Source organism: Bos grunniens, chromosome 13 (assembly GCF_055505025.1).
Source record: "Bos grunniens cultivar Pamir isolate PY7600 chromosome 13, Bosgru_T2T1.0, whole genome shotgun sequence".
NCBI classification, from domain to species: Eukaryota; Metazoa; Chordata; class Mammalia; order Artiodactyla; family Bovidae; genus Bos; species Bos grunniens.
The window spans coordinates 21842753-21868753 of NC_141177.1; the positions used below are offsets into that span (position 1 = coordinate 21842753).

General features: G+C 50.2%; 3 protein-coding genes across 8 annotated transcripts in view; 1 reads left to right on the forward strand and 2 right to left on the reverse strand.

Annotated features, from left to right (window-relative positions):
• The window catches only part of POFUT1 (protein O-fucosyltransferase 1), a 39942-nt gene extending 38436 nt beyond the window's left edge, over positions 1-1506 (reverse strand). For all 3 annotated transcript variants that reach the window (XM_086332444.1, XM_086332443.1, XM_086332445.1), the window contains exon 1: positions 1287-1506. In XM_086332444.1, the coding sequence (XP_086188570.1) occupies positions 1287-1419 (133 nt within the window). In that variant the 5' untranslated portion in view covers positions 1420-1506. The remainder of the gene's footprint in view (positions 1-1286) is intronic.
• Positions 1507-1628: 122 nt separating this feature from the next.
• Positions 1629-15798, forward strand: PLAGL2 (PLAG1 like zinc finger 2). Of its 2 annotated transcripts, XM_086332441.1 has the most exons (3): positions 1629-1720; positions 6926-7298; positions 10621-15798. In XM_086332441.1, exons 2-3 carry the CDS (start codon positions 7039-7041, stop codon positions 11849-11851), a joined length of 1491 nt encoding a protein of 496 aa, XP_086188567.1. In that variant the 5' UTR covers positions 1629-1720; positions 6926-7038; the 3' UTR covers positions 11852-15798. The 2 variants fall into 2 exon arrangements, with proteins under 2 accessions (XP_086188567.1, XP_086188568.1); XM_086332442.1 differs by lacking the exon at positions 6926-7298.
• Positions 15799-20654: 4856 nt separating this feature from the next.
• Positions 20655-26001, reverse strand: part of TM9SF4 (transmembrane 9 superfamily member 4) — a 52364-nt gene continuing 47017 nt past the window's right edge. For all 3 annotated transcript variants that reach the window (XM_086332435.1, XM_086332434.1, XM_086332436.1), the window contains 2 exons: positions 25602-25691; positions 20655-22614 (listed from right to left, as the gene is read on the reverse strand). In XM_086332435.1, the coding sequence (XP_086188561.1) occupies positions 22465-22614; positions 25602-25691 (240 nt within the window). In that variant the 3' untranslated portion in view covers positions 20655-22464. The remainder of the gene's footprint in view (positions 22615-25601; positions 25692-26001) is intronic.

The following is a 26001-nucleotide window of genomic DNA, read 5'->3' on the forward strand; positions in this document are numbered from 1 at the left end:
ATCTGATTGTTTCTGTCTTCCCCAGCATGGCATCCATTCACTCATTCCACAAAGAATGTTGAGAGGTCACAATGTGTCAGTATCTCTGCTAGGTGCTGAGACACAGGAGTGAGCAAGAAGGTCAAGGTCTCTGCCTTCAAGGCATTCACAGTCCAGGTAGGGTGACAGTGAAGAGAAGTTGCTCAGTCGTGTCTGACTCTTCGCAACCCCATGGACTGTAGCCTACCAGGCTCCTCCATCCATGGAATTTTCCAGGCAAGAGTACTGGAGTGGGGTGCCATTTCCTTCTCCAGGGGATCTTCCCGAACCCGGGTCTTCCGCATTGCAGGCAGACGCTTTACCATCTGAGCCACCAGGGAAGGCAGGGTGACAGTAAAGATAAACAAATATGTTTGGTGATGGAGGAAATGATGAGATTATTTGGGCTGAGGTCACTGAAGTCCTTTCTGACGACACTTATAAGCTGTGGCCTGAGGATGGAAAGACGTTGGTCTGGCACAGAGGCAAGAGGAGGGTGTTCCCAGTTAGGGAATAGTGCAGGCTGCAGGACTAAGCCTGTGTAAGGAACAGAAAGGGATAACTGTGCCTGCAACTGGAACGTCTCCAGAGAAGGGTGTGGTGGAGATGATGCACAGAGGGACAGACCATCATGGTTAGGAGACTGGAGGGTTTTAGGAATGAGTGACTTTAAAATGACACTCCACCACCCCCATTTAAACTGCACCCCTCTGACAGCTTTTAGATTCTCCCTTACTGTGCTCTATTTTAATTTTCCCATAGCACTTATTCTCCTTTAAGATATGCAATTACTTACTGTTTATGCCTATCTTTTATGGTCTGTTTTTCTCAACTAAAATGAAGGCTCTACAAGGGCATAGAGCTTTCTGACTTATCACCACCGTATCCTTAGAGCAGAGAACAGGGCTGGGCACCCAGTAGGTGCCTTTATAAACATGTGTTGAACGAATCGCCCAGAACCAGCATTGGGTCAGTGACATCAAGTCCTACACCACTAAGTCCATTTACTGGACTCGGGGCTGGCTCAGGCTTTGCGCAAGACACTTCGTAACCTCTCCCGGCCTCGGTTTTCTCATCTGCCAAATGGAAGGCTGGACAGAGAAGCCCCTCAGTGTCTTTGCCACAGGGGCAGAAAGCCGAGGAGCAGGCCCTGTCCGGCGTTGGAGTCGGTTCCCCGACCTGTCAAGGCGTCTCTGGGCGCCTCAGAGGAGTGGCTTCTTTCCGGGCCTCGGTTTCCCCACTTGGACAGAAGGCTCGGGAGGCCTTACCCATGCATGGGCAGTAGAGCAGGTAACCGGCCGGATCCCAGGAGCCCACGGGCAGCCCCGGGAGCGGCAAAAGCAGCAGCAGGAGAGACACACGCGGCGGCAAGAGCGACGGTGCCCACGCGGCGGCGCCCATAGCGGGTCCAGTGCCAGAGCGCGCCGCGGCGCGGAGACTGGGAGGGAAGGAAGAGCGCGAGCGTCCGCCCCGCTCCCGGCGATCCCCGCGTGCCGCCCGCGCGCCGCCCCGGCCGCTCTAGCCGGCGGGCGGGCGGGACCATAGAGATCCCGCGGCACCGCCCCCTCCACGGCCCCAGCGCCCGCTCGCGCGGCTCCCACAATGCACCGCACAATGGCCCGACCGCCGCCACTACCGGGGCCTGAGCGGGCCTGGCGGAGCCCGAGCGCGGCCCGGCCCGCAGCGCGGGGCTCGGAGCGCGGTGAGTTCCAGCGATGACCCCGGGGGACAGCGGGGAGCGGGGCGGGAGGCCGTCTCGCTGCGCCCGCGCGCCGGGCACCCGGAGCGGCAGCGCCCCTCATCGTGGGCCCGTCAGCGCGGTCGCCCACACCCCCGACCCGAGGCCCCCTCTACGCCAGCCCGGCCCAGATAGGCCCCGGGGTGACCAAAACTCTCCTCGGACCCGTTACCTGGGTCTTGGGGACTCGAAGAAACCCTCTGGCCCAATCCCCACCGAGACCGAGAGACTCAGCCCTGGAGGTCCCCTACTCCCGACCCCCCCACCCCCACCCCCACCCCCAACCCCCGGCCCAGGCTCCCTGGAGACCCAGATAACGCGCAGCTGACCTTACCAGGGACCCGGGTCTGGGGGACGCAGATAAGCTGCACCTGCTCCCTCCCCTCAGACACGCCTACCCGGACCCACATAACCCCCTTTACTGCTCCATATAGTCCGCTCTTTCCCCTCTATTTCCCAGAACCACATAATCCCTTTTGAGGCTTCCCTCAAATATTTGATCCTGGGAAACCCAGATGAGCTCTACCCATAGTTTTCTCCTCGGCGATCCTACTCCCAGCCTCCAGACAGCTTCCACTCGGTACCATTTTGAGACTCTTCAAATTCAGGGAATTCGTCTTTTATCTTAGCCCCTTTAACCCTCCAGCCGGTGTACACCATCCCCAGCCCGTCTCTCTTTCTTTGCGGTGGGTGTGGTGGGGGTCTCTTTGGGATTCAGATAACTCGCCCCTCCCTCCCTCCCGTTCCTGAGACCTCCTCCAGTCTTCTCCCTGAATTTCTGTCCCTTGTCTGGCAGCCGTCCACCCGCAGCCCTCCCAGTCCCGGGGCGTTTCACACCCCTCCTCCCCGCCACGCAGTGTGGTGGTCTAGAAACTGCTCAGGAGCCAAGCTGTCCCCTGCAAATCCTGTCCCAGGCTATGGCCCCGTCTCGGTGGGGAAAATGGACCTGCAAGGTGCAAGATAAGGGGATATTGGGTGTGGGGAGTTGGTACTTTAACCTATAAGTGTTCCTATCTCCTGGCTTGTGTGTTTTCCCACCTGTCTGCCTGGGACTCGGAAAGAGCCTAGGCTGGGGTTTCTAACCCAACCCCCCAAGGTGAGGCCACCGGATTGGGGTGGGGGTCTAATCAGGTTTCCTCTTGGTGAAAATAGGGCTGTTGTGAGTTGCAGCCATTTGCTCAGGACCTCCTTAGGAGTGGGAGTCATGGGGAATCAGACGGAATCGCGAATCAAAAGGACTCCAAAGAGGGTCCATGTACACTGATAGAACTAGCAGCCCGGGAGTAAATCCAACCCCTGTTAATCCTGTTTGATGTCTCTTGGAATGATGCAAGCCGTTGAGACTCTCCAGCCTCCCTGTAATTTAATTCGCTCACCACTGGGGAGTGTGTGTGTGTGTGTGTGTGTGTGTGTGGCGGGGAGGGGGGGCTTGCGAGGCAGCTATACCCATTCCCCCCTTTCCTTCTCGCCCTTCTCCAGCCAGTCAGTATATCTTTCCTTGCCCAGGTCAGGACTTGGTTTTTTGTTTTTTGTTTTTTTTTAAATCTCTATTTATAATTTCCCAGTTGCTATTTTGGGTTCTGCTTAGGGGAAGATTCTGTCCACCCCAAGGAAAGTTCCTGGGTGTGTTTCCTCCTCGGCAGGTGTTGAATTGAGTTCTTCAGATCCCCAAGTAGCTCTTGGGCAGGAGGGATAAAAGCTATTTTAGGGTAGTCACTGAAGTGGAGCTGTTAATCCTCTGTGGGTCTCTAGTTAAGAACACTTAGAGATTAACTCTTTCCTTGCTGCATGGGGGCTATTTCTTAACAGTTTGGGGGGAGATTTGGGAGATTTCAACTCTGGTGAAGGTGGGAACATGCAACTCAATACAAAAGCAAAGATAATCGCTGCCTTTTGTTGGGTACTTAGTGGAAGCCAAGCCGAATGCTGAGCCCTTTGCATACCTGACTAAAATAATCCTTAAAACAAACCTGTGAGGTAAGTATTTTTAGTTTTATAGATGAGGAAACAGGCTAATAATGGAGAAAGAACGTAGTTTCTATAGAGATGATGTAACACCATAAAAACTATAGTTTCATCATAGGGCAGCAGACACCATGGCACACAGCAGAAGACAGATGGATGAGGGAGTAATCTGCCTCCTTTAAAGGCTTCCAAGAGGCCTTAGAAAACTTATAACTAGGGAGCCTTAGTAATAGAGATTCCTAAACTGAAGGAACTCAGGCCCAGGATATGGTGCTGGAGAAAGATAACGTAAAGGGGGACTGGCTCCGGGGGATGTGCTGAGGGTTAATTGTGGGGGAAAAGAGGAAGGCTGCATTCTGGGGAGGTGTTGGGAAGGGAAGGAAACTCACTCTGAGGCCTGAGAAGTCACATTAAGGGAGGAAAAAAACGTACTACTCAGGCCCTGTGCTGAAAAGGAGACACGATTTAGACCTCAGAGACTGCATTGTTTGTATTCACACATATTCTGTCAGATGTTTCAAGAGTGTTGTTTCACTGAATCTTCCATGAGAATATTGGTAGGTAAGGAGAACTAATCTCTCTTTTAGAAATTGAGGAAACTGAGGTTCAGAGAAACTAACCTACCCGTGGTTTCACAGTCAGTAAGTGGCAGCTCTTCTGATAGTAAGTCCAAGGTTCTTTCCACAATACCTCCCTCTTGATATCAGGCGCCAGAAGGAATCTTAGGATGAAAATATACCAAGTTATACCAGTAACTGGGAGGGATTGATTGTGTTTGTTTTATGGGAACAGGTTCTGTCAGCTTCTACAGTTGTTAAGGTTAGAGTGTGAGACCAGAAGAACAGCTTTGAAAGAGAAGCAGGATTTTTTTTCACAGTTTTGTGGAGAAGAAATCCAAAGAAATAGGCCTTCGGATAATGTGGGAGAGGCCCAGGAATTTTCCTGGATGAGAGGAGTTTGCAGACAAAGGACAGAGGGAGAAAAACTAGATTTCCTAAAGAGTTCCTAAGGTAACTCTAAAGCCAAAGCCCCAGTACGTGCAGATCAGGGCAAGCACATGGCTGCTGCCTGCCTTCTTTGCTTCTATCAGTGCAACCTCGTGAGCTCTTCTTAGCCACCACCAGCCTCTTTCCTAGAAGCCCATTACTCACTCTTTCAGTAGCAGCATACTACACTGCTGTGTCTTGTTTGTGCTTGTTCAGGAGAACAGATGAGGTGGATGTGTGGGAGGTGGGGGACGTACTGTTCTCTTTCTGAGTTTGTGCGGAATTTCCAGGGCTAGGCTTCCCTCTCACGTCGGCCAAGTGATGCGACTTGCTTCCTTCCCTCTGGCTGCCATTCCCAGCTTTCCAGAGGTGGAGGTGCGTGATTTCACGTCGGGGGTGGGGGGCAGAATTTGACTTTGAAGGTGGGGGAAGTTCCTTCCAAACTAGATTTTCAAATTCATGCTCGCTCTCTACCCAATTCCAAGCTGCCTAGTAATCACTGATATTATAAACAGGTAATTCCACCCTTTGGAAGAAGGGAGGACTTAAACAATAAAAGCCAGACATCAGAGGCCTTTGAGGTTTATTGTGAAGTAGGCAAATATGCCATGATTCGAAGGCTCAAGTGGGACTAGTTTTTAGTGTTAGCACGTGAGTCATGCAAAATGTAGCCACCTTTGTGCAGATCTTTCTAGGCACATCTCCACTCGTGATGGGGAAATTGTTTATCATATTACATTGCAGTGTTTCTTCAATAAGAGGAATGGTTCCTGAACAGGACATAGCTCATGTTAATGATGAGCAAAGCTCTCTCGGGCATGAACCCGCTGATCCCATCATCTCGTTCACGGCCAGCCTGTTGGTTGAATGGTCGCTGTAAGCAGCAGGTGCTAATGAGCTGAGCAAGCATTCTTTGGCCCACAGCTAGTTTGTGCAGTTGGAGCCCTCCCCAGATTCTCGTGGACAATCCCCACATAGCCGCTTTGCTCCCTTCACATGGAAAAGCCTCATGACCAAATTTTGGCATGAGCTCTTCAAAGGAAATTCCCCTGTTGTAGCAAGTTACATTGAGGTTGGTAACCTGTTTGTGTGATGAGCTTGTGAGTGTGAATGTGGGTCTGCTGTGCCCCCTTTGAGAAATAATGCCCTTTCTCTCTTACTCTGAATTGATGTCAGTAAAGAAGTTGTGTCACCTATGCCCACCTGCTCCCACACAACCCAGTAGAAAGACTTCAAGATATTGGCTCCCCCTTTGGAACTCAGTTTAAACTAGAACTGCCTAAGCATGTTAGCCTGTAAGAATCCACTTATATACAGTGACTTATGTACTCATCTAAAAGAAAGTTGAAAGTCCTTTTCTAGATGTTAGGTGTATGGAGATGAACGAGATATGATCTGAGCTCTCAAAGTATCTGAGTTCGGTGGTGGAGTCTGAGTTCTAATGCAAGTATGTTACCTGTTCACAATGGAGACATGCATGTGTTCTGTGAGGGTCTGTAGGAGGGGCCGCTCAACACCTTGGTTATTGGACGGGCTTTGCTAAAGAAGTGTGGTTTGGGCCCTGAGACCAAGAAACCCAGAGTAGTGGTGGAGGACAGGATGGGACCAGCACTGGTTTAGTGGAAATGCTGAGTCTGCTGTTGCCTCTTCAGATGAACCTCTTGATGTTGATGCACTGCTGAGAAACACATCTGGCACAGAGGCTGACCCTCCAGGGTGTAAATTTCCTAAGTAAAGGCTGCTTTCTCTTCTGATGCCTTTTGGGCATTTTATTGCTCCTTAGCACCTCCACAAGGAGGAGAATTGTAGAAAGTGAGGAGGAGGAGGCGCTGCTGTCTAAATTTAGTGGAAAGGATGTAAAAGCGAAGTTGGAAGGGAAAGGGAGTTTAGGGCTTTTACTTCCTCTGATTATCCTATTTCCTATTAGCCTAGGTGGTACTAGTAATAATAGTTACCATGTAGCACTTACTAGGTGCTCAGCCTTCTGCTGAATGCTTTATATTTTTATCTCATTTAACCCTCACAAGGTCCTTATGATGTGGGAGATTATTAAGCCCATGTTGTAAATGAGGAAACAGCTCAGGAAAGTAAGTAATTGGCTGAAAGTCACATGGCTTCAAAGTGGAAGGGCTGGGATGGAACTGGGGCTCTGTCTGCCTCCAGAGCCCATGTTTTCATGGTATTGGGCTCCCTAACACCAGGTGTTCTGATGTTTCAGGTGAAGAGATTGTTTTCTGAAGGCTGCGTTGGAGGCTGTGACAGAGCACAGAGCCCTGTGGAGCTGATGGGGAGGCTTTCTCAATAACATGGCCCTTCGCCATTAGCCTTGCCATGACCACATTTTTCACCAGCGTCCCCCCCTGGATTCAAGATGCAAAGCAGGAGGAGGAAGTGGGCTGGAAACTAGTGCCCAGGCCTCGGGGCCGGGAGGCGGAGAATCAAGTGAAGTGCCAATGTGAAATCTCGGGGACACCCTTCTCAAATGGGGAGAAGCTGAGGCCTCACAGCCTCCCCCATCCAGAGCAGAGACCGTATAGCTGCCCTCAGCTGCACTGTGGCAAGGCTTTTGCCTCCAAGTACAAGCTGTATAGGTAGGTGACGCTCCCATACCTCTTCCTGCCCTGAGGTTCCCAGGGATAAAGCCAGAGAGACTCCACTGAGTGTGGAACTTTATCTGTGGCAGAAGAGTAGAGGTTAATTTGTCCCATAAGCCCATTTGAGATCACTCACTGAAAAATAATGGTGGTATTTTTTATTCAAACACTAGACTCTGATGGGTACAATATCAGATAGCTATGAACAGACTAGATTGAGTTTTTTGTTTTTTTTTTTTCAATACAGGCTTACCTCATTTTATTGCACTTCACAGATACTGCATTTTTTTTTTTTTTTTTTACAAATTGAAGTTTTGTGGCAACTTTCAGTCAAGAAAGTTGGCCCAGTTTTCCAACTTTCCAACAGCGTTTGCTCACTTCATATCTCTGTGAAGCGTTTTGATAATTCTCACAATATTTCAAACCCTCCACCATCAAAAAGATTACAGCTTGCTGAAGGCTCAGGTGATGACTAGCACTTTTTAGCAATAAGGTATTTTTTTTTCTTTTTTTTTAAATAATTTTTTTAAAAGGTGATATGGACTGTACTTTTAAAGTCTTTATTGAATTTGTTACAACATCGCCTCTGCTCTTTTATGGTTTGGTTTTTTGGCTGAGAGGCTCACGGATTCCTAGCTCAATCAAGTCTGCACCCCCTGCATTGGAAGGCGAAGCCCTAACCACTGGACCACCAGGGAAGTCCCTAGTAAAGTATTTTTAATTAAATATATACATGTTTTTTTAGACATAATGCTATTGCAAACTTAATAGGCCACAGTATAGTACAAACATAACTTTTATATACACTAGGAAACCAAAAAATTCATGTGACTCCTATTACTGTGACTTTTGCTTTGTTGCAATGGGCTGGCACCAAACCTGCAATATCTCCCAAGGTATGCCTGTGCTACTTTCCCTACCTGTGTCAGGTAATGGTGAGAATATTAGCCCCAAATTAGGCATCTGCCTTAGAAGTTTAGAAAGAAAAGGAGACCCTCTGGTCCAATCTGTAAATTGTAAAGTGCAGGCTCAGAGTGGAGAAGTTAACTTACCCAAGGTCGTATTGCTCACATGATTACTTATGACTGTAGAGTCCTCTGGGTTAGAAGATTTCCTGAAACTTGTAAGCTCAAGAACCCCTATCTAAAGTGAAATGGAATGTGAAAGCCCTGGTGTAAAGCAGATATGACAGAGCAGCTCTGAAGGGAGCAGGGCCTACTCAGGAGTAGTTTTGATTTTATCCTTGCCTTTGCATCAGAGGACCATGAGTGTGCCCTTTGCCAGTGATGCAGACTGCCTGCTGCACAGCCATTCATCCCTCGACCATCAGTTACTGAGCTCTTGTCACATACCAGGCACAGTCTTCAGTGACAGGGACAGACAGTTCCTATCAGTGAGCCAGACAGATGCAGGGGTGGGGAGGGGTGTTGCTGACCCTCCTCGAGTTTACTGTCTTAATAGCAGGGACAGACAGCACACAAGTAAATACGTAACAAGATGACCACAGAAAGCCTCTAGTTCCTTGTCTGCAAAACAGTTGATAGGAAGGAACTAAAACAGGTAACAGAGTTGTATGTGACCAGGATTGCCCTCGTGACAGTTCTGTGTCCTCAGCTGTGTGCTCCTGTGTCTTAGGTGGTTATCAGTTGGGGGTATCCATGTAGACTTTCCTAGTGGCAGTCTGAGTGTCAGTGGGAGGCTCCAGGAAAGGTCCTGGGCCAGGAGACAGGAGCCTTGACTCCACCCGGAGTCACCGTAGAGTTTTAGGCAGTTTACTAAACCTCAATGGGCCTTCGTTTTCTCACCTTCAAAATGAGGGCAATAGACTGGATCGCTCAGCATCTTCCTCTTGTATGTTACCATGCCACTTATGTCACAGGAGATTAATAGTAACCTTTATAGGTGTGAGCACTCACAAGAACATGAGGATAGTGGGTATGATTGATACCTTCCAGGTGGAAAGAATCACTGGGTCCTGTGCAGAGACAGCAGTGGCATATCTAAGTGAATCCAGGTCTCGAGAAGGTCTGGGTTTAAGTGCGTTGTAAACCCAGAAAATTGTCTGCCACTTACTGGTGGGTGGGGGTGTCCTGTGCGTCAGCTTCTTATGTAAAACACAGGGTTAATGACACAGCTCACATAGGGCTTGTAAACGATGGGACCTCAAAGTCTTGCTGAGCTGATTCTGAATACCATGGAGCTCTGGATTGTAGTTCTGGATTCAGAGCTGGTTTCCAGCCAGATAGGAGCAGAAAGCAGGTAAACCAAGGGGCACTGAGGTCCCATATCACAAACACATCTTTTGAAACGTTTAAATGCTTTATGTGGCAAACAATTTAAATGGTACAAACGGACAGGCAGTGAAAAATTGTCACACTTGAAGCCACTGTTCTCCTCAAAGGCAAGCATTGGGGTCAGTTCTTTGTGTATCCCTCTTGAGACATTCAAACATGTATTCCCTTCCTTTTTTATTTTCACAGGGGATTGTGTTACATACACCATACTGAACTTCCTTTTTTGACTTGGCTCTCTGTTTCTTGGGAGATTGTTCCAGATCAGGAAGTTTAGATATATTTCATTTTCCCTTTATTGTGTCATTTAAATTTTTATAAATACACTTTTTGTTGCAAAGGAAATACATTCATGTAATTCAAAATTCAAAAGGTATACAATGAAAATTCTTCATCACACCCAGAAAATCTGCCCTTTCTTCTCCCCATGGGTAGCCAATGTTAGTTTCTTGTGTATCCTTTCAGAAATATTTTAAGCTCATATGAGCAAACATGCATAAATTTTCTCTCTTTTCCAGTGCGTGGTACCATTCCATAGGCACTATGCTGTCTCATAGCTTTTTCCCACTTTATCTAGGAGTTTGTTACCTGTTGTATGTATAAAGCTGTCATTATATTTAAAAGTTAAGGTGGGAATTCCCTGTCGGTCCAGTGGTTAGGACTTCACGCTTTCACTGCTGTGGGGCTGGGTTCCATCCCTGGTCAGGGAACTAAGATCCCATAAGCGGCACAGCCAAAAAAAGTTGAGTCATTTTTATGGACTTAATTACTTATTTAGCCAGTTCCCTACTGATGGACATTTAGATTCTTCCTGATATTTTGCTACTGAATTCAGTGCTGCAGAGAATAGCAGCATATGTGGTTTTGCAGGTGGCAGAGGATAGAATGTAGTTGGCATGGCATTCCATTCCATCGCATGCCTCTACCACAGTTTTTGTGTCTAGTTGCCTGTTCGTGCACAACTCCGTTGTCTAGCCAGCCCTTATGATCTCCTTTCTTTCTCCTCTGTCCTTCATCCCTGTCTGCAGGCACATGGCCACCCACTCAGCCCAGAAACCCCACCAGTGCATGTACTGCGATAAGATGTTTCACCGCAAGGATCATCTGCGGAACCACCTGCAGACCCATGACCCCAACAAGGAGGCCCTCCACTGTTCTGAGTGCGGTAAGAATTACAATACGAAGCTGGGCTACCGGCGCCACCTGGCCATGCATGCCGCCAGCAGCGGTGACCTCAGCTGCAAGGTGTGCCTGCAGACCTTCGAGAGTACCCAGGCCCTGCTGGAGCACCTGAAGGCCCACTCACGCCGGGTAGCGGGTGGTGCCAAGGAGAAGAAGCACCCCTGTGACCACTGTGACCGGCGGTTCTATACTCGTAAGGATGTGCGGCGGCACCTGGTGGTCCACACAGGCCGGAAGGACTTCCTGTGCCAGTACTGTGCCCAGCGATTCGGCCGCAAAGATCACCTGACACGTCATGTCAAGAAGAGCCACTCACAAGAGCTGCTCAAGATCAAGACAGAGCCAGTGGACATGTTAGGCCTACTCAGCTGCAGCTCCACAGTCAATGTGAAGGAAGAGCTGAGTCCCGTGCTGTGCATGGCCTCTCGGGACGTGATGGGGGCCAAGGCCTTCCCTGGCATGTTGCCCATGGGCATGTATGGTGCCCACATCCCTACCATGCCCAGTGCGGGCGTGCCACACTCCCTGGTGCACAACACGTTGCCCATGGGCATGAGCTACCCTCTGGAATCCTCACCTATCTCTTCCCCAGCTCAGCTTCCTCCAAAATACCAGCTTGGATCTACCTCATACTTGCCCGACAAATTGCCCAAAGTGGAGGTGGATAGTTTTCTGGGGGAGCTTTCTGGAAGCCTGTCTCTCTCATCCGCTGAACCCCAGCCCACCTCACCTCAGCCGGCAGCAGCTGCGGCCCTCCTAGATGAAGCACTGCTCACCAAGAGCCCCGCCAACCTCTCCGAGGCTCTCTGCGCTGCTAATGTGGACTTCTCCCACTTGCTGGGCTTTCTTCCTCTCAACCTGCCCCCATGTAACCCATCTGGGGCCACAGGAGGCCTGGTCATGGGCTACTCTCAGGCTGAGGCTCAGCCCCTGCTCACCACTTTGCAAGCTCAGCCTCAGGATTCCCCAGGAGCTGGGGGACCGCTGAACTTTGGGCCATTGCACTCCTTGCCACCTGTCTTTACCTCTGGCCTGAGCACCACGACCTTGCCTCGTTTCCACCAGGCATTCCAGTAGCCGTAAGGAGGCCCTCAACTCAGTCCTGGCTCTGTCAGGGAGCCTCAGTACTTTTCCCATCTGCATCCCCCATGAAGGCAGCTGAGCTTTCAGAGCTGGGTTCAAAAAGAAACAATTCCAGTATCTGTATGGAGCACTTGGTTTGGGGGCTTAAGCTCCAGGATTAGTTCCAGGAGGAATCTTGAGCCCCAACCCCATGAAAAGATGTAATACAATAGGACTTCAGGTATTTTTACTTTTTTTAAAAAATCTGAATCGGGAGCCACACCTAGCCTTCTCCCTCTCCAAAGCATCGGAACCTCCTTCTCTTTGAAGAAGGGAGAGGTCTCTTGAAGACACAGAGGGTTTTACTTCGGATGACCTCGAGAGAAGTAGCCCAAGAAGCCCGTCTTCTGGTCCCAGCCTGCAGACCCCACAGCAGTTGGTCAGGCCCTCCTGCAGAGGGTCCATCGCCTGCTTCCAGTCAATAGGCAGGAGGGAAGGCCTCTGCCTGTTGTTTCCCATTATCTCCATCCCTCCTGTCCTAACGCCTCCATTTTCAGTCAGTGTTTTCCAGCAACGGTACCGTTTACACAGTCGCTTCAGACACACCATTTCACCTCCCTTGCTGAGCTGTTAGCCTTAGAATGATTGCAGTGAACATTGTTTACACACTGTGAATCCATTCCCACCAGTCCATTCCAGCTGGCACCAGCCAGAACCACTTGGTACCTGGTGTTAACTGGAGCCCTGTTTACAAGGCGGAGTCGGGTCCCGACTTCTCTTCATTTGAGGTCACATTTTTCCCCTGTGGGGAAATAAACTGACTTTGGACTGCTTCAGTCTCTGCCATCTTCCATGACTGTGTCTGTTCTTGCCTTCCTTGGCAGAGTCCACAGGAGACAGGCAAGAAGATTGGAGCAGTTTTCTCACAGGTCTGCAATTCTGTTTTTCTTCAAGTACATCATGACCCCCTCATCCTCCTTTTGAACTGGAGAGAGGGGAAGAAATGAAAGGCATGCCCACTTCCACTCCCCACCCCCCCCATTCCTTAATCCCTACCCTAAATATCATGAGTTGTTATTGGTCTTAGAAGGAGGGATTTGGGTTCTAGGCTGGTGTGGATAGCAAAGGAGAGGGTGTGAGCCCCTCATATGTCTCTCCTACCTGTCCCGTTTTCAGGAAGTTGTAGAATTGTTGGAAGAAGAGTTTTCAGAAAGTTAGGACTGGGCAGATAATTAAGTGCTAATCATCATCGTATCATGTATGGGGGTATACGTCATGTATGGGACGTATCATGCGAGGTATACATCATTGCCTCCCATACCAGACTTTTTTCTTCTCCAGTGTTCCTCCTCTCTCTTCCACTTTGCAGTCCCTCGGGACTCCAGGCCACTGTGCATAGGCTTCTCCGCTCTCCATCAAAGAACTTCCACCTTCCTCTTGTGGCCCCTCACTTTTGCCCTCAGTACTCAGCAAGTTTTCTTGCAATAAACGATTAATTCTCTTTTGACTTGTGGGGCTCCCTTGCTGCAGACAGCACAGCTCTTGCCCAACTGAACCTCACCCTGCTTCATCTCAGTTCTGCATGGGCTTCGCTCTTCCCGCTCGTGGAAGGGAGGCCTCTCAGGGACCACCAGTATGGGGCCCTCTTGAGACACTTCCACTCTGATTCAGAAACACACTTCTACCTCTTTACTGTTAACTCCTACAGATGGCAGCCAGCAGTTTCTGGGCACTTCTCTCGGCAGGTGCCTCATACTGGCTTCTGGCTTCTTCACTAGGGTTTCAGGACAGACTACCAAGGAACTGCCTCAGCCTCTTCCCAGTTCTCCCTGTCCCCCTCCTGTCTAGAAATCACTTTGGTTTATGAGCAGGTACAAGACCCACGCTTCTGTTCAGTGCAGGCCAGTACTCCTTCTTTGAGGTGAAAGCCTTAAATGTAGCTTCCTGGCCTTGATTGGAAGCAATGTGTAATGAATAAACATGTTTTCATTTAGGCAGGCTAGCTTGGGATACCTTTTTTTTTTTAAAAAAGACAAAACCAGATACAAAGATGTCTGGCAAGATTAGAATCAGACTAGGTGATTTACTTCTAAAAATTAGCTTCAGTGAGTCCCAGGGACTAATTAAGGTTTACTTTTAAAAGCGTCCACCTTGGTACGCAGCCCCCTTCTGCATGCTATGCATGTTATTGGGACTCGTATATAGGAGATGGTAAGTGAGGACCCAGTTGGGACTCAGTGCTGCCATTGTCCTTGTCGTCTCTGACCTTCATCACTAGACCCAGCAACCCTCGCCCCTCCTTGCCACCTTTTCCGTACCTTTTGTTTACAGAGGTAAAGGGGCCTCTGGCTATGGAATATGAAGTCTCGGACTGTTAGAGGAGTCCCTTCTCTGCCTTCTCTTTCCTGTCCCTTCCTTGAATTCTCTCCCCCATTAGTGATGCTGGGAAACTCATAGGACAGGCAAAGCAACTTTAAAATCTTGTAACTTGGGGCCTTGGCCCTCCTCCCTCCTCTTCCTTCCAGTCCTGTTCCTCCCATTCTTCCTTCAATGCTCTTCCCACCCACAAAGAATTTTCCTATCACTGTGAACTTTGCTGGTGCAGAGGAACATCTGCCTGCACCTTTTTTTTTTTTTGGACTGTAGATAGCCAGCAATTCTTAAACCTCCCTTTCCAAAAAAAAAAAGAGTCCTTGACCTCTTGTTCAAAGGATAAGAACAGCTTTATCCTACTCAGTACCAAACCCACTTCAGTACCCTTACTGAGGCCATGAGAGCCTAGGGGTTTCTGCCCAGGACAGGAGCCATGGCATGTTGGCAGAGACCAAACAGGGACCAGGAAAGGGGGGGATGTCCCCTTCCCCACCGCCTCCAACCTCTGTCAGCGATGAGCTGCCCTGAACAGTGGCAGGCACCTCCCCCTCTGCACAGAAGCTAGTCAGGGTTGAGTGCGGTCCTGGGGGCCAGGGGGTAGTAGCATGCCAGCTGGGTCAGCTCAGAGGATCTGCACATCTTGGGAGAGGGGAGAGGAACAATGAGTTTTTTCCCCATTACCTTTTTGGCATTTTGTTTATGAAATCCGGGAAGCAGGTGTGATTCCTTTTTTGCTCGTAGATATTGTCTTAAGTTGAATTTCTACTCCCCTAAACTTCTCCCCTAGTAGCCCTTTAAGTCCCTATGCCGCCTCCTTTTTGGTAGCTGTTTTCTCCAGCCCCGCTCCGTCTCCCCTCTTATCTAGGAGCTGTTTTTAAGCACGACTTTTTTAACAGTTTATATTGTACAGGATCAATATTTTGCTTTTTAACAAGGATATTTATGTAATAAGAAACTTTTGCCTTAGGCAGGTGTTGGCCAGAAAAGTCCAGATTCCTCTGGGACCCCACCCTGGCCTCTCCTGGAGCTCTGAACCTGCTGTGGAAGGAACTGGCTGTGACCTCACCACTGGAAAGTAGGGTCTGTGGTGAGGGAAAGGGGTGTACTGGTTCTGACAGGAGGAGGATCCACCATGGTAATCAAGTGCCTCTGTGGAGGGGTTGGAAAAGAAATGTTCTAGTTCAGTTTCTTCAGATGTTCGCCTGCTTCCTTAGTGGATTCTCCCCATAATGCACCTCTCCAACTCTCACCATTTGGCACTGGAACTCCTGAAACACCACTTCTCATACACCCCACTCCCTCTCTCCCAGTGGTCAAGGCTTTGGAGCCACTCTTTCGTAATACCAGATTATTTAAAGAGAGAAAAATACAAGACAAAACCTTCTAGCACTTTGTAAACACAGTGAATAACCTCTTGGAATATTTTTGGCTTTATATAAAACAAGGTTTTTAATTGTAAAATATAAGTGCCATTAGAAAATGCACAGGGCCTATCTTTGTTAAAGTAGATTTTTCAATGTTTTACAGAATGACATTTTCAAAAAAAAGTTTTTATAATGAAGTTGTTTATTAAAAACTTCTGAATGATGTGTTTGGAAGTTGTGAACCTGTCTCATTGGGAGGGGGTTGGAGAGAACCTGAGGAAGAACTGGAGTCTAGACATCATTAGCATCCAAGGGGATGGTGGGTGTGATAGAGCGCACAGTGAGAACCCTTCACATTAGCACCTACAAACTCTGCATTTTGAAATGAAAGATCTTTGAGGTAAGTGGCATCATGCTACTTAATAATCTTGGATGCAAGAATCAAAAAACCAAATGGACTCAATGAAATTTCACACCACTGCAAATGCCAGGTGGAGTGCAGTCTTGAGGTTAGTACCGGCTCACCGTCTCAGACGTGGCAGGCTTTAGCATTCGTGTTTCTGCCATATCTTGTGCAGTTGTGACCATCCTCAGGCCCTTCCATGTGGCTTGTCCCTTTATCAAAGCATGCTGCCACGATTCCAGTCATTCTCACACAATGCTGACCAGGAATGGAAAGGGACCCTTTCCAGGCCCTCTAGAGAGAGGAGTCCTTTTATTCACAGGAGCCCTGTAAGTATCTTCTGTCTCATTGGCCTTGATGGTGTTCTGTGCCATCCCCAAGCCAGTCACTGTAGACCAGTGGTGACAACACTGAGCCAAGGGGAGGAGTGGAACTTTGGCATGCGGTTAGAATGAGGAATGGATGCTGGTTGTCCAAGAAAAAAATGTCATACATGGCTCAAGGTGCACAGCTGGTCGTGACAGAGCTAGGACTTGACCTTGCCCACACTTGTGCCTACCCATCTGGTTCAGACGGATTCTTGAAAGGAGTCATGGCTTCACCTGATGTTGCTTGGCCAGTCCAGCAAAGGCGGTCATCGCTGTTCTGAGCCCCATCCCTTGTACTGAGTGAGATCCTCTCATCCGAGGCTCAGACTGAGCTTGCTTTTCTGTGGTCTGGAGCAGTGTCCATAGCAAAGCAGTGCAAATCACTCCAGAGTCCAGCCCAAGACTACGGGACATCCCATGTTAATGTGTGTTAACAGGTGTTTTATGCTCAAAGGCAGTGGGCTGGCCCTTCATCTCTGGCTTGTTGACTTGCGTAACTCCACCCCAATGGGTCAGACCTCTGCTAGGGCCCCAAGGACATCCAGGAGCTGCATTCCTGGGAGTGGGTCTGGCGGCTCAAAGCCATCTTTTCCATTGGATAGGAAGAAGCTGAAGGCTTTACGGAGGAGGTGGCAAAGACTTTCAGGTGAGGGGGTGGAGTATTAGGTATACTGACCACCATGGGCCACAAGTTGGGGAGCTGAGATAACAAGACTGTAGGCATGTGCAGGATTAGGGTTGCAGGGGTTGGTCCACCCAGGCTCTTACTCTCCAGGCACAGGCCCTACACTTCAGACTAGAGTTCACATTTGTAAAATGGAACAGAACAAGGGCTAGCCCCCAGGCCCAGGAGGAGATAAAGCAATGTTCAGCCCACCAGCCCGTGAGGATCCAGCTCTTGGAGGGAAACCAGGCAGAGACCCACTTGCTCCCTGGTTGGCTGCATCTGAAATTTCCCTTGTCCCTGATTCTTCCACTTCAACCTCGTTTCTTCCTTTTACCACAAATATTTTGAGCACCTCAATGTGCCCAACTACTATGCAAGTTTCAGTCTGGTCAGAGACTGAAGAATACCTCTAGAGTCCTTTGCATTTGCCTGAGTAATTTATCCTCTGCAAAGCTACCCCAAGGCCACAGTAGAGTGGGCACTGAGCAACTCAGGTGGGAAAATTACTGCTTGGCATGGTGGCTCTGATGGAAGGTTCTATCTGTCTGTGATCTGGGTCCCTGTTCAGAGCTGTTTCTTGCTTGCTACACTCCTGCACTATCACTCTCTTCCCACCCCCGACTCCTAGTTCTGTCTGGGTGCCTGCAGTCGCAGGCCCCTGCCCCTCCACCGGGTCCCTCGCCCCTTATTAGCTAGGGAGCCCTGGTGAATCACACCCGAAAAGGGGTGGGGGCGAAAGGGGGCGGAGCGAGCCCTGCAGGAGAAGACCGCGCGTCTAGGCCTCCTGCAGGCTGTCCGCTGGGGTCGCCGCCAGCCACCGAGCCGTCCCTCTCGCGGAGTGCACAGCGTCGCCCCTGCGCCCCAAGCCCTTCCAGGCTCGAGGCTCCCGCAGGTTATGGCGGACGAGGGTTCGGGTCGGGGGGCCTGGAAACCGCCGCGCGCCTGGTCCCTGCGTCTGGGGCCCGAGAGGCTGGGGGACGGCGGGTACCCAAGACCCCACAGCCCGCCCTGCAGCCGCCCCGCCTGTCCGAGAGCGCCAGGAGGAGGCCTCTGCCGCCACTGACCTGAGCCCGGAAAACCGGCCTTGTCGGGGACGGCGCCCCAGCAACCTGTCGCACAGAAGGGTTGGGGGCTCGAGCTGGAGCCGGCGGGAAGGTCGAGGAAATGACGACTGAGAAGGGCGCCATCTTCATGGAGGAGACGGAGGTGGGGGGCGTGGGGCAGCCGGGGGGAGGGGATGAAGGTGGTGGAGAAGCTGGTGGGGGGAGGGGAGAGGAGAAGCTAGAGGTGGGAGCGGAGGCGCACGAAGGCCTGGGGCCCCTGAGCTTGGTGGCCCGGTTGTGGACCCGCTGGAAGCCGTCAAGTGGGGAGCAGGAAGCCGTGAGTGCCCAGGCGAACAGGGCCTACCTACGAATGGAGCACAGCTCTGGGCGCACGCGCCAGTTGTACCTGGTCCCAAGGAGCTACATCATCCAGAATATTTCTGGCTTCTGGGTCACTGCCTTCCTGAGAGGCTAGAGGCCACTATTACAAAGGACATAAGGAAACTTGGGTTGGTAAATATGTTCACTGTCTTGATTGTAGTAACGGTTTCATGGCATGTGTATATATGTCAAAACATGGGACTTCCCTGGTGATCCAGTGGTTAAGACTCTACGCTTCCACTGCAAGGGGTTGCAAGTTTGATCCCTAGTTGGGGAACTACGATCTCACATGCCACACAGCATGACCAAATATATATATTTGAACAACATATCAAGTTGTGTAGTTTGTCAATTATAATTTAAAATATAAACGTAAAGTCTTTTAAGAAGGCAGCTATAGTAGTGGCTAGAAGAACAGGTTTTGGAAGCTGGCTTCTTCAGTTGAGTACTACTACAGCTCTCTGGAGAAGGCAGTGGCACCCCACTCCAGTACTCTTGCCTGCAAAATCCCATGGACGGAGGAGCCTGGAGGGCTGCAGTCCACGGGGTCGCTAAGAGTTGGACACGACTGAGCGACTTCAGTTTCACTTTTCATTTTCCTGCATTGGGGAAGGAAATGGCAACCCACTCTAGTGTTCTTACCTGGAGAATCCCAGGGACGGGGGAGCCTGGTGGGCTGCCGTCTATGGGGTCGCATAGAGTTGGACACGACTGAAGCGACTTAGCAGCAGCAGCAGTAGCAGCACAGCTCTCACCTGCCATGGGATGGCTCAGCAGTCTAGCTGAACTACTGGGGCTTGTAACCTCCTCTCTTGAGTCGCTCAGTCGTGCCCGACTCTTTGCAACCCCATGAATCGCAGCACACCAGGCCTCCCTGTCCATCACCAACTCCCGGAGTTCACTCAAACTCTTGTCCATCAAGTCGGTGATGCCATCCAGCTATCTCATCCTCTGTCGTCCCCTTCTCCTCCTGCCCCTAATCCCTCCCAGCATCAGAGTCAAGGAGGCTAATAACAGAACATGCCTCAGAGGATCATATTCAAGATTAAGTGAGCTAACACATGGAAAGTATCCACAGTGTCTGGAACACAGGAAATATCCCATGAATGGCAACCAGCATCTTTTTCACTGGTTCGGTACTAAGACTGGATGGACCTAACAGGCGACTATTGTTTTTGTTTGCTGTGTATCCCTTACTATGGTGAATCGTTGTTTCCTAATCACCCATTCCACGTGACTTTGGTGGACAGAAATTCACAGTATCCAATATCCTTGGGGTATGCAGCCTGTTAATAGTACTCAGTCCCCCTAGATGTAGTGATTGGTCCAAGATGTACAAACAGTAATCCCAGCTGGGCCCCTTAGAGACCTTTCCTGGGATTTATCTATGTTGAATATACTAACATAATGGAAAGTCTTTTTCTTCTGGGCTTTCTTAACTGGCTTATGTAGGCCTTGGACTTCCCTGGTGGCTCAGATGGTAAAGAATCTGCCTGCAATGCAGGAGACCTGGGTTTGATCCCTGGGTTGGGAAGATCCCCTGGAGGAGCACATGGCAACCCACTCCAGTATTCCTGCCTGGAGAACCCCCATGGACAGAGGAGCCTGGTGGGCTACGATCCATGGGGTCACAGAGTCGGACTCGACTGAGTGAGCACAGCACAATGTAGGCCTAGACTGATCTATGCCATGCTCTGCCGGCCTCCCACAGAGGAAGACTGTTGACAATGGGATAAAATGGTACAGAGAAAAGCAGAGTGACGACAGGGAGAATCTTAAGGCTATCCTTTGTGCCCCTGGATCTATCCAGACCTGAAGCCAAACCACTCGTCCTTGATGACTTATGAGCTAATCAATCCTTGGGGCTTTGGGCAGTGTGACCAGTTTCTACTGCCTGACACTGAAAGAGTCTTACATGACAGGTGAAGTGAGTGAGCAGCAAACTATTAGAGCTGGGAATCCTTTAAAAACCAGGTCTCACTGCTACCAAAGCTCACACTTACTTGCCATTTCCTACCTGGGGGGCCAGAGGGGCGTGCTGAGTGACTCAGTATGGAGGGGTTGGGGAGGTGGGAGAGACTTTGAACATGCACCAGGCAGAGCGGCAGAAAGCCTGATGTGAGACTGAGCTTTAGGGGAAACCACTCAGCTCAACCCACTGGGGGAAATCTGTGTCACCTCAGACCTGTAACCCTTGCGAGAAAGTCAAGAAACATGACAACAGGACAATGACATATTTATTTACAATTGGACCAAAAAAAGGCATACAGGCATCTTTTAATTAAAAAAAATGATGATTAAAAAAGTCAGAAAAATTGATGTCTGAACCCTTGATGAGGAGTCTGTTTACTCACTCCCCCCCAAAAGAGAATCCATTAGGGAAAAAAATTCAAGATGTGAATGAACAAGACTCCATTTTCATACTCGACTGCTTGGGTTCCCTTTCCTCCAACCTGATTCTTGGTGGACGCCGCTTGGTACTGCGGAGTCACTGTGAGGCAAGGTTGAGAAAATCACTGGTTTGACTGGTGGAGCTGGTGAGGGCTGCTGGGAGAATATGGGGGTGGGGGTGAGGGGGGTATGTTCCTAGCTTAGCCAGCATCCTGAGCTTTGTCTTGTGGTGGGGGTCCTAATGGGGCTGGAGCAAGGGTGAGCGGCTGTTACTTAAACCCTGACCCCAGGGTATGTTTGGTCTCTTGCAACTTGAGAGCAAAGGTCTGTGACAGGCATAGGGGAGGTCAGGGGTTAGGAAGAGGGGGCGCCAATGAAGAAGCCAGGCATCCGTGTCAGCTCCTCTTTCTAACTTAGGCTCCTTGCTTCTTCCTGGGACTCAGGGAAGGAAGGACACAACTTACTTTCCACTCTCCTTCTTGCAGGTAGTGTTCTGGGTGTTCCCCAAAGGAGGCAAGAGCTCAGACAGGAAGTTAAGGGGCAGGGTCTGGCTAAAAGAGCTGTGTGTGGGCACTGAGGCTGGGGGATGTCAAGGAGAGAATGCCTCTTCCCAGCCACCGAAAGAGGAGATCTGAGGTCTCCAGGCCTTGTCCTGCCTTGGAAGTGGGGGAGGAGAGGGTTCCCACCAGCACACACTGCAAAGAGCAGCACATCCCCCTCCCCGCCCAACCCAGGAAGGGGCTGAGGAGCAACCTGAGGGGTGAGGACCCTCATCCAGACAGACGCGTGAATGCTTCGTTTGGCTCGAAATACTTGACCCCAGATCCAGGGTTTCTTGGCACGAAAGACAGTTCATTCCAAGTCTCTCCTCTGGTCCAGCAAACTCCTGCTGCTCTGAGCAGGGGCGATTCCTGCTGTCCTGGGGCACTTGGCGCCCAGTACTTCTGGGGGATTTCCTTGGCTTAACCAAGATCTGGGCTTGCTCCCAGTGACAAGATGACCAGAGGCCTGGTGGGGAGCCCTGCTTTGAGCGGCCCTGGGAGGAGGCTAGGGAGGAAGGAATAGGGAGGGGAAGGGGCTGGAAGAGGCTGGTTGGCACTGAGGATGCGAGTCCGGGCTGAGCTGTGCTTTGTCGCGGCATCAATGGTGAGGACGGGCAATGAGAGGCTCAGAAACCTCCCTGAAGCCCCGGGCGTTTCCTCTTCCAGTTAGTTGTGGGGTAGCCAACAGCCCTGAGGAACTGAGGTGGAGACAGTGACCAGAACCCAGTGTCTCGGTGGATTTATCCATCCTGGATCCATTTGTTAAAAAAAAAACTAAGGGAAAAAAACCCCAAACCAAAAATACACCTGAATAAACAGGTCCGAGAGTTCCTGCTGGAGGGAACTTCCTTAGCACTGAAGAAAAACAACCCACAAAAAACTCATCCCCCATAGAACTGCAATAAGATGATGAAGAAAATGCGAGATTTATCTACAGGCCTCCCCGCCCCCCACGCAGCCCCAGGATCCAGGAACACTGTGCCAGGAGTTACATTCCAAACGAGCAGGAGTTGTTTTATTTTGCGTGCCTGCACTTCCCTGTGCGGGGCGGCTTCCTGTCCGTGGATGCAGTGGGCCAGACCGTGGTCCACCCCCATCAGTCTATCTTCACGGCAGCGTAGATCTTACGGACAAACATGTAGGCTGCATAGAAGCCGATGGTGCCCGTGAGGAGCCAGAAGGACAGGACCATGAGGGCCGTGTAGCCAAAGTAGAGGAGAGAGGGAATGAACTCGACGATGTCCAGCTGGGGCGCGAACAGGGAGAGAAGGGGGACACTCAGTGCCAGCCTGCTGTGGCCAACCAGGTGTCCCCCAACCTTGGCCCGGACCTCGTGGGCAGGCAGTGAGGGGCAGGTGGGGCACACGGCCAGAGTGAACCTTCATCAGCACCAGGGCCTGTGCTCCGCCCTGGATGCTCACGACCACTATGGTGGGTTATTAACCCATTTTACAGAGGAGCTGGGATTCGAACCTGGAGTCAGAGGGCTAGGAGCCCAAGGCCCATATCCACTGACCAGGCCATTCCATGTCGGAGTAGGAGTCTTCCTGGGGAAGGGCCTGGGAGCTCACTGGGAGATGGGGCTGACCTCAGGGCCCACTGCCAGAATGACGAAGGCAGGAAGGCCACAGCTGCCACTTCCCCACCCTCCACAGCCCCCAGAACCTTGCAGGGAGACTTGCGGATGGCTGGAGCACAGAAGTCGGGGGAGGAGAGAGGCGTTCACAGCTCCTGACTGTGGACCAGGGTCACCATGAGCCTGTCTCAGCCTCTGGTGCTCTCCGCCTGAGTGCGCTCTGTCACTTTTATTACCGTCACATGGGAGTCCTGGGGAGTTGATCCTGGAGCATCTGAACCCCTTAGCTGAGTTCTCAGACCTGGGCAGTGATGCCAGGGAATCTGTCATGTGCCAAGTGGAGCTAATCTGGGACCTTGGTATCAAGACCTTCCTGCCCACCAGGGCCCGAGTGGGGCCTGTTCCAGGGCTCTTGGGCAGACACATGGTCACAAAATGCCAGGAGTCCACAAGAAAACAGTAAGGGTCACTGTTTGAGACCATCTCCCTGAAGTCAAATAGCCACAAACTGGGGGATGAAGGCCATGTCTTCCAGCTCAACCACCCATCTCTCTTTATGGGCTTTCTTGTGGCTGAAGGTGGGGTGAAGGTGATGGGGGGGACAGAGTAGTGGTAAATCCAGTGAAAACCAGAAAAGGAGTGAGGCAAAAGGCGGTGCTAGAAAGTTCCTTAGAGTTCAGACAGGCCAAGGCCATCATGTTTCAGACAAGGCTCTCGGGCTGGCTTTAGAGCAGAGAAGAAAGCCTCGGGCAGAGGCAGGAAGGGCAGGAGGCTGAGCTGTGACCTTTGTGTAGGCGGCTATGGAAGCAGGCTTCACTTGCCCAACACTGGCTCTTGTCTTCCTTTTTTCCGGGGTCTTGGGTACCCACTCCCTACTCTGTGGTCCTGTTGGGGCTGTCACTCCAGTACAAAGCCTAAGCTAGTCAATCAGAGTACACCAACCTACTGGACATGAGGAACAGTGAAGGGTGACATATAACCTGGGCCAGTGAGCATCTTCCCTGGGACTGATAGTATGACGACAGAGGACTGGGCCAGTGAGCATCTTCCCTGGGACTGATAACATGAGGACAGAGGAAACACTTTCTTTTATCGCTAGGGCTGCAAAGCTAAAAAGAGACTCTACGGCTGCTACTGGCCATCCTTCTACTTTGTGAAAAGATCCTACCTGCAGACTGAAGCCAAGAAAACACACACAGAGCTGAGGTATAAACACAGAGCCCTGATAACCATTTAAGCTGCTGGATCTAACCAAGCCTGAAGCTGTACTTCAACTTCTTATTAAAGTTACATAAGCCAAAACATTCTCTTTTTTTGGCTTAAGCCAGCTGCAACTGGGTTTTGGTCACTTTCCATTCAGAAGAGTTTCTGATAAATAGGGGCTGTAGAGAAGGGAAATTAGATTTGTTTTGCAGGATTCCAGCATTAAGATTGATCTGAAGATGGAGTTTGCAGTAAGGCAGATTTCAGTGTGAATCAAGGAAGACCTTAATAATGACAGGAGCTATCTAAAGAGAATGGGAGGTCAGGAGGGAACACCCTCCATCACTGATGTGCTAGAGCAGGGCTCAGCAAGCTTCTTAAAGGCACAGGTTATATTGGGTTGGCCAAAAAGTTTATTCAGATTTTTCTGGAAGATAGTATGGAAAAACCGGATCGAACTTTTTGCCCAAGCCGACAGCTGAAGCCATGTGGTCTCTTGTCAAAACTACAATACTCTGCCGCTGTAGTGTAAAAACAGCCTGGACAACAGGTAAATGAATAACCGCCAATAAAACTGTTTACAGCAACAGGCCTGCTAGCCCACAGGCCACCACTGACTGACTCCTTAGCGAGGTGATCCTTTGTTGGGATTGCTGGAGATGGGGCCAGTCAGGGAACTGGAAGCAGGGGTGGAATTCTGCACTCAAATATCTGGACGGTCCTTTCCAACCTGATGTTTTTGGGAAAGGGAATTCCAAGCTTCACTTGGTCAGCCTATGGCTCTAGTTTAGTTTCAGAATACAGCTTGGTTATAAGCAGAGGACTTCCTGCTTTGGAAACCCAAAATACAGTGGCTAAGTCCCGGAGGTGACACAGGGGCCAACCAAAGCAACTCCCAGACTCCCCTCAGTGGCCCATCTGATTTCTGTGTTATGCGCACATCTACCAAACCTGTTGTGGGGATCTGTTTGGACTCTTAAGCCACCCTCTGGGGACAGTGAGCTCTGTGAGTACAGCTGAGCCCCTCAATCTGAGTGCTAAAGCCTGCTTTAGCAGTTTCTGTTCTTATCTCTTTAACTCTTCTCGTTTACATTTATTCTTTCGTGTTACTGTTCTTTTTTCTCCCTGTCTTCTTGAGGTGAACACTATTACCTTACTTCTCTTAAAAGCACTGTAAGGTGATACACTTCCTTTTAGCTCTGCTTTGGTTGTCATCTCACAGGTTCTCCATACAACATTCTCATTGTCGTTTATCCTGAAGGCTTTTGTCACCCAAACATATTCTCTTTCCAAAAAGGTTCTGTTCTAAGAGCAGGAACAGTTCTAGAATGACCTTGGTCCTCCCCATTCTTGGTAGAAAAGTAAGATTTAGACACTAGAGGTTTTTCCCCAGCACCCCCTCCCTACAGGCCTGCCCTGAAAGGGCAAAGGGGCTCCCTCATGCAGGGTGGTACCTTGTTAACAAAGTAAAAGATGGCATAGACCAGGACATAGAATGCAGATCCCCCGGAGACTAGGAAATTCCTCCACCACCAGCGGTAATCCTGAGAAGGAAACAGAGAAGGGTCATTGCTGTCTCCAGGCTGAATCTCTTCCCCAAGTTTCACAGTTGCCTGAGGAGCTTAAAGACCCTGTATAAGGATGGTAATATTTGGGGTCATGTGAAGGTTTTATGCCTTGACTGTGATGGTGGTTACACCACGGCATGCATTTCTAAAAACTTACACAACTACAGACTAAACAGGGTGAACATTACTGTTAATAAATTACATCTCAATTTAAAAAATCAACAACCAAAGAATACTATTAACATTAGCATCTCGTGAGCAAACGTTCACCACATGCCACGTCCTG

What these genes read in the sequence shown, in the direction of transcription:
- PLAGL2 (XM_086332441.1), top strand. Translation starts at nt 7,039, where the DNA reads ATGACCACATTTTTCACCAGCGTCCCCCCCTGGATTCAAGATGCAAAG. An exon ending in TCCAAGTACAAGCTGTATAG is followed by an intron (nt 7,299 to 10,620) that starts GTAGGTGACGCT and finishes CCCTGTCTGCAG; the next exon opens with GCACATGGCCACCCACTCAG.